Genomic DNA, 8,414 nt, shown 5'->3' with positions numbered 1-8,414 from the left:
GGAGCATCAATTAGCATTCCAACAATTCCTGGAGGCTTGTTTCTCATCAATGTCTTCAGTGCATCTTAAATTTTTTCTTTCGTCCAAGTAGTTCTTGGCATATGCTATCTCCTGAAATGGTTGAGCATTGATTAATTTTTTTTGGTAAAGTAACTGCTTTTTCTTTGTATCTTCTTTTAATGCTTCCTGTGACATTCATTTTTTGTTTCCCCATAATGTCCTTCAGTAATGCAACTCAAGGCTTGACTTTCCTCTGGGTACTTCTAGATTGAGAAATGCCAATTTAGTTCTCTTAGTTTTCTGTATTCAGGTATTTGTACATTTGATCATAATATCTTACTTTGTCTTCTTAAGCTACTATTTACAATCTTCTGCTCAGTTGTTTTATTTCCTCATTTCTTCCACTTGCATTAGCTACTCTGTGCTTGAGAACATGTTTCAGGGTCTCTTTTGGTTCTCATTATGGTTTTTTTCTTCTTTCTTGCATTTTTAATGACCTTTCATTTTCTTCATGTATGATGCCATTGATGTCATACCACAAGTCTTCTGCTCTTTGGTAGATAATGTCTGGTAGCATAGTGCCTAAGGCACTTGACTGCTAACCAGAAGGCTGGTAGGTCAAACCCATCAGCCACTCCTTGGAAGGCAGATGGGGCAATCTACTTGCATAGTGATACTGCCTTGGAAACTCAAGAAGGGGTCACTATGAGTCAGTTCTGACTCGATGGCACATAACAACAACAACACGTAAAATCTATTCTTGTGATAGTCTCTACATTCATGCTGGATGTATTCAAAGTTGTACTTTGACTCTCATGGAATTGCTTCAGTTTTCTTCAGCTTCTATTTGTATTTACATATGAGCAATTCATGGCCTATTCCACAGGCAGATACTGGCTGTATATTGACTGATAATACTGAGCTTCTCCATCTTCTCTTTCCACAGATGTAGTCAATTTGTTTCCAGTGTAATTTATCTTGTAATGTCCATGTGTGTGATTGTCAATTGTATTGCTGAGTAAGTCTTTGTGCTGATGTATCATCTGCATATCACAGGTGTTTACGTGCGTTCCTCCAATTCTCATGCAAAATTCTGTCTTGTAAAATCCTATTGTGTGGTTTCTGGTATTTCTTATATCAAGGTCATATCTGGCAACTATTAATCCTAATTCTGTTGCCAGCTTTTTCATTCCAATGACCAGGAATTATGAATAGATTTTGATCACATGTGCCATCAACTTCAGACTGTAGCATATCATAAAAATATTCAATTTCTTCATCTTTGATATTCATAGTCAGTGTGTAAATTTGAATAATAGTCACACTAACAACAAGTATTCCTTGTAGACTTACAACTAATAACCTATCACTGAAAGTAGTCTACCACTGGACTTTGTCCTTTAAGATAGATCTCCAAAATTCTTTTCAATGATGAGTACAACACTGTTTTTCTTCCATTTATCATTCCTTGTATAGCAAAACCAAATCAAACTCACTGCCATCGAGTGGATTCCTGCTCATAGAAGCCCTGTTTGGGTTTCCAAGGTGATGAATCTTTATGGAAATGGATTGCCCAGTCTTCCTTCTGCATTGTGGCTGATGGATTTGAACTGCTAACCTTCTGTTTTGGAGACAAGTACCATAGACACTACATCACCAGAGATCCTTATTTCTGGAATGCAGACCATATAATTTTCAGATTCTAAATGACAAATAGCAATATATTTCAGTTTACTAATTCCTAAAAAATTCAATCTTCAAGCCTTCCATTGCATTTTTATTGACTTCCACTTTTCTTTGATCCATACTTTATACATTCTACATTCTGATTACTAATGCATGTTTGCAACTGTTACTTCTCATTTGGAGTCAAAGCATATCAAAAAAGAAGAAGAAGAAGAAGGGGAAGAGGAAGAGGAAGAGGAAGAAGAAGAAGAAGAAGAAGAAGAAGAAGAAGAAGAAGAAGAAGAAGAAGAAGAAGAAAGAAAGAAAGAAAGAAAGAAAGAAAGAAAGAAAGAAAGAAAGAAAAGAAAATCCTTAAATTGTTATTTCATTTACATCACTGAAGCCAAATCTCCATTGAGGAGACAGCTCTTCCCCAGACATATTCTGAGTGCTTTCCAATCAGAGGAACTCAAGGAACGTTGGGCAATCCTACTTCCGTAGTGATACTGCCTTGGAAACCCAAGGAGGGGTCACTATGAGTCGGGGCCAACTCGACGGCAAATAACGACAACAACACACTGAACGATAGTATGTTGTTATCCATCAGGTTTCCCTTTGGCTAACATTTGGAAGCAGATCACTAGGCCTTTCTTACTAGTCTGTGTTAGTTTTGAAACTCTGCTGAAACCTCTCTGCCATGGGTGACTCTGTGTACGTGAAACACTGATGACATGACTTCCAGCTTCACTAGCCACCACAATATGACAAACTGACAGAAGGGTTTTGGGTTGATCCTTCTGTATCAATTACAACTGAATGTGAAGAAAATGAAGATCTTCAAACCGGGACTCATCATGATAAACAAAGAAGCAACTGAAATTGCCAATGACTTATTTCGTTTTGAAGCAACACTTCACATCTATAGATACAGCAATCCATAAATCAAACAATGTATTTCATTGGGTAAATCTGTAGCTAAAAACCTCTTTTAAAAAGATGTCACTCTGATGACTATGGTGTACCTGACCTTAAGCCACAGGCTTTTCCCTTATCTCATATGCATGTGAACAACAACAACAACAAAAAAAAACCCTCACTGCTCTCAAGTTGAACCCGACTCATAGTGACCCCTCCTTAGGTTTCCAAAAAGGACATTGAAAAAGGAAGATAGAAGAATAGATGCATTCAAATTGTGGTATTGGTGAAGAATATTGAATGTACTGTGGATAGCCAATAATTTAAACAAAGCACTCTTAGAAGTAATACAACTATAAAGCTCCTTAGAAGTGAAAATGGTGAGGTTTTACCTGACTTACTTTGGATATCTTGTCAGGAAAGATCAGTTACTAGAAAAGTACATGATATTCAGTAAAACTCGGTGTCAGTAAATACAAGAAAAACCCTCAATTAGATGGATTATCACAACAGCCACATAATGCACTTAAAAATACCAATGAGTATGAAGATAGCACAAGATTAGGCAATGGTTTGTTCACTCATACTTAGCATTGTCATGAGTCAGAGATGACTCCATGGTAACTAACAACAACAGCAAAGATAATTCAATATATTATGAAAACTAAAAATCATGGGCCTTCTCCTAGAATGTAAGCATCAATGTTTTGGAAGAACATAAAAAACTATTGATTTTAGAATCTCAAAATTATACTAAAGTTTGGCATTTAGAAATATACTTAGTCTACCAGTTATTAAGGGAAATTTGTCTCAGTGATGAGATAATATAATTTAATTACCAGGAGTAAAAGGTGGATAATTCCATTTGTTGGCCTCACATCCATCCTTAGAGCCTTGAACAAAGCTGGAAACTTCATTCATATCCTGAATAGATACAAAATGAACAACAGATTGTTTTTTATTTTTTCAAATAATGACTATAAGCCAAAACTCTCCAATTTTTTGAAAATGGCTTACCTAAGCCAATCAGGGTGTTTTGTCAGTCCTAGAGCACAAATATTATCTACTAACCTAAAAAATAAACAAACTTGCTTAGCTACATCCACTATTTGATACTGCCTTCATGTATGGAAAGTCATTACACTGACAAAGGTAATATATATATATATATAATATGTGAAATACCACTATAGAAGCCTTATGTACCATTGCAGGATTGTAAACAACCAAAAATGCATTTCCCTTTACCTAGTTTTAATTAATTATGGTAGCTCTGGTAGCATAGTGCCTAAGGCACTTGACTGCTAACCAGACAGCTGGCAGTTCAAAGCCACCAGCCACTCCTCAGAAGGAAGGTTGGGCAATCTACTTCCATAGTGATCCCACCTTGGAAAGCCAGGGAGGGGTCTCTATGAGTCAGGTCCGACTCGACAACACATAACAACAACAGCACCGTTTTAATTATATACATAAACAATTGCATTTTATGTATCAAGCAACTAAATTTTGTAAATAGCTTTGTCAATCTTCTTATATAAGACTGTCATTGTACACATTCTTAGCACATCCATTCATTCAATATATCTTGTCCATTTGAGCTGGCATTTATCTTGCTTCTACAATATTCTAGGGGTTTCCTGGTTAACACATGACTATTAGCTGAAAGCTGGTGGTCCACACTCATCCGAAGTTGCTTTAGGAAAACAGGTCTGGTCATCTGCTTCCAAGATGTCACAACTTTGAAAACCTATGGGACAGTTCTACTCATCACTCAAGGATTGCCATGACTTGTAATTGAACTGATCAACATGATGTGCTGAGCACATTGCTGCCAGTGTTGAGTACCACTATACTCTTATGAAAAAAATACAAGTGCAAAGTATAGAAATAACATTGTAGTATGGTATTTCAAAAAGTTATGGCCCCATAAACTCCTGAAATAATCTCAGCTGTTCTATCACTTACTAAAAAGAAAGGTTCTAAACAGAATGAGCTTACTCAGGTTCTGTCACTGCAGTTGCTTGAATATAATAGAATGAAATGAATCATTATAGATTGAATTATGTTCCCCAAAGAGATACATTGAAGTTCTAACCACTGTACCTCTGGATGTGACCTTGTTTGGGGAAATAAAATTTTTCTTTGAAGATATCAGTTAGCACAGTCATAAAAGAGTAGGATGGGTCCTAACCCCTTTTGGTTGGTGCCTTATAAAGGGGGAGAACAGATACAGAAACAAAATCACATACAGGGGAAAGGTGCCGTGTAAAACTACACCAGCAACAGCAAGGAAGCACTAAGGATTGTGGAAATCACTAGGAGCTGGGAGGAAGACTGTTAGAACCCTCAAAAGAAATCAGCACAGCCAATACCCTAATTTGTACTTCTAGGTTCAAGAACAGTAAGTTTCTGATTGTTAAATCTACCCACTTTGTAATACTTTATTATTTGAGCTCTGAGAAACAAAGACTATATGTGTCTCAAATTATATTGGTGTAGGCTTATCTTTAAATCGGATTAACTATTTTTAAAGTTCAATTATTAGTTATAAATGTACAATACCATAGTTATAAAATACTATAGACTTTATTTTGTAAAGATTTCTTGTATTACTACAGCAACAATAAAAAATCTCAATTTATATTTTTTAGTTCACACTCTTCTCTAACTCAAGAATATGACAGTTACGATATTTACATGTTCTAAAGAAATATTTTTTGATGTTGAATACATTAGAACAAAAATGTATCTTATTACTTAATGATATTTTATTCCTGGATAATTCTATGATCATTAATTAAAATAACTGGTTTAAAATTGTTACTTACAATCCAAAGTCCGTCATATTTCACTTCTTGATAGAAACGACTGCATTCATCAGCCCACCAATCTATGCATTGTGGACTAGTGAAATCAGGATATACTGTTAGTCCTGGCCATACCTAGGGAAATAGATTATGCACACATATTCATATATGAATGACAAACAAATGAAATGCAGACCTAGTTCAGCTGAACAGTAAAAAGTATTGAAGGTATAATATTGTATTTCTTTAAAAATATGAGATGCATGTACCATTAATATTTACCATAAAATCAGGCTTATATTAAAATGCATTTAAAGTAGAACAGATAAGAAAAAGAAAGAGTAAGATCATGAAAAATTTAGGCAGGGAAAATTATGGGATCAGGCTGCTATTTTCTCTGAAACTAAATTAGGTTAAAGAAATATGTATATGTATATTTATATTCCTTGTATGATATAAATAAATAAATAAATACATTAGTTCCTCTCCAAACATATCTACTACCAAGAAATTTGAGGAGAAAGTCTCTTGGTATATTTTTTTTATTATTTAATAAAAATGAATATAATACTTATTATGTGCTGGGCATGGTTCTAAATATTTTATAATAAATAATTTAATATTCATAATTACTTTAAGTGTTGGGTACTACAGTTATCTCCATTTTACAAGTGAAGTAAGCACTATGCATAGAATAATTTTATAGATGAGGAAAATGAGGAACAAATAAATTGCTCAAAGTCACATCATTAATAAGTGACCATTAAGAATTCAAACTCAGGCAATGTTACAACAAATTCCTTGCTATTGAACACTATAAGTTGCAGCTTTTTTATCATTTATGCATTTGCAAATTTTTACAGTATTTCACTTATTACTTACAGTCACTATATTAAACAAGAATAATTCAATTTCAAATAAATCAGGATAAATGATATTGTTTTTTATGTAAGAATGACACATATTGGCTGTCTAATCTATATCCAACAGAGTAGGTTGTAACAAAATGAATTTTATGAGATATTGATAGGTATTGTAGAGAGGCAGAAGTCCCTGGGTGGTGAAAACAACACTCTTGGTTGCTAACCAAAAGTTAGAGTTTAAGTGCATCTGAAAACACTTTGGAAGAAGGATCCAGCAATCTGATTCTGAGAAAACAGCCATGAAACACAGTCCTACTCTAATACACATGGGGTCTCTGAATCAGAGTTGATGCAATAGCAACTAGTTATAGGGAAGAAAATGTGTTATTTTTCTGATGGAACTCATACATATTTGAAGAAGCATTTCATCAGAAATTTAAAGTTTGATGAATGTGATAAAGGTTATATTTTTATTGTAAATATAACAGATTTTTTTTTTTACAAATTCATATTTTCTCCATGTGTATTATTTACTTTCACTAAGTTGTAGAACTGGAATAGCTAAGTGAGTACTTCTAGAAAACAAAAGAGACCTATATAAATGGAAGAATATACCATGCCCATGGATAGGAAGACTTAAAATTAGGAAAATATAATACCACTCAAAGCAATCTACAGATACAGTGCAATCCCCCTCCAGATTCCATCATCTTTCTATAAAGATATGAGAAAACTAATCACTAACTTTACAAGGGAAAAAAAAAAAAAACTTGATAAGAAAAGCACTACTAAAGAAGAAGAACAAAGTAGGAGGCCTCCCCTTCATCTCAAAACCTACTACATGGCAATGGTATTTAAGACACCCTAGTACTAGTACAACAACAGACACATAAACCGATGGAACAGAATTGAGAACCCAGAAGTAAATCCATTCACCTATGGATGACTGATCTCTGATAAAGGTCTGAAACTCACCAAATGGGGAAAAGTGGTCTTTTTAATAAATGGTGCTGGCAAAATTGGATAGCCATTTGCAGAAAAATGAAAAAGGACACAATCTTTCACCATTTACAAAAATAAATGCAAGTTGGATCAAAGATCTGAAAATAAACATAAAATTATAAAGCCAATCAAATAAAAAATAGAGACATAAATAGTATGCTATTAGGTGCTGTGGAGTTGGCCCTGAATCATAATGATCCTGTGTATAACAGAGGAAAACATTGCCTGCTCCTGGGTCACCCTTATGACCTTAACAATGCTTCAGCCTGTTGTTAGAGCCACTCTGTCAATTCGTCTCATTGAGGAACTTCCCTTTTTCAACAATCTTCTACTTTACCAAGCATGATATCCTTCTTCAAGGACTGGTCCCTTCTAACAGTACCAAAGTAGGTGAGATGAAATCTGTACTATCTCATTTCTAAGGAGCATTCTGGCTGTACTTCTTCCGGGATAGATTTGTTTATTCTTCTGGCAGTCCAGTGTATTTTCAGTATTCTTCTCAAAGACTACAGTTCAAGGGAATAAAGTGTTTTTTAGAGCCTGGTTTGTTCATTGGCCAGCTTTCACAAGCATATGAGATGACTGAAAATACAGTGGTTTGGATCAGGCACAACTTAGTCATCAAAGTGACTTTAAAGTTCCCTAGCACTTTAAAGAGGTCTTTTGCAGCAGATTGCCCAGTGCGATACTATCCTTGATCTCTTGACAACTGCTTCCATGGGTGTTCATTGTGGATCCAAGTATAATGAAATCCCTGACAAACTTAATCATTTTTCCATTTATAATTATTTGCTTATTAGCCCAGCTGTGAGGATTTTCATTTTCTTTATGTTGAGATGTAATCCATTCTGAAGACTGTAGCCTTTGGTCTACTTCAGTAAGTGTTTCAAGTCATCCTTACTTTAAATAAGCGAGATTGTGTCATCTGCATATCACAAGTTGTTAGTAAGTCTTCCTCCAATCATGATGCTGCATTCTTCTGCATATAATCAAGACTCTTGGATTATTTGCTCAACATACAGATTGAATAAACATGGTGAAAGGATACAACCCTAATACATACTTTTTTTTTTAGGATTTGGGTGAAGATTTACAGAGTAAATTCACTTTTCATACAGCAGTTCACATATACTTTGTCTCATGTCATTGACCAAAATTTACA

General features: G+C 34.6%; 1 protein-coding gene across 1 annotated transcript in view; it reads right to left on the bottom strand.

Annotated features, from left to right (window-relative positions):
* The window catches only part of SI (sucrase-isomaltase), a 147,613-nt gene that overhangs the window by 120,422 nt on the left and 18,777 nt on the right, over window positions 1-8,414 (bottom strand). The window contains exons 12-13 of the mRNA XM_007948724.1: window positions 5,409-5,522; window positions 3,420-3,504 (exon numbers count right to left, since the gene is read on the bottom strand). Of these exons, the coding sequence (XP_007946915.1) occupies window positions 3,420-3,504; window positions 5,409-5,522 (199 nt within the window). The remainder of the gene's footprint in view (window positions 1-3,419; window positions 3,505-5,408; window positions 5,523-8,414) is intronic.

This window comes from Orycteropus afer, unplaced genomic scaffold (assembly GCF_000298275.1).
Source record: "Orycteropus afer afer isolate SDZICR_OR568_19922 unplaced genomic scaffold, OryAfe1.0 scaffold00220, whole genome shotgun sequence".
Classification (NCBI taxonomy): Eukaryota; Metazoa; Chordata; class Mammalia; order Tubulidentata; family Orycteropodidae; genus Orycteropus; species Orycteropus afer.
The sequence above is the reverse complement of the archived record's forward strand: the minus strand, read 5'-3'. Positions and strand labels throughout refer to the sequence as shown.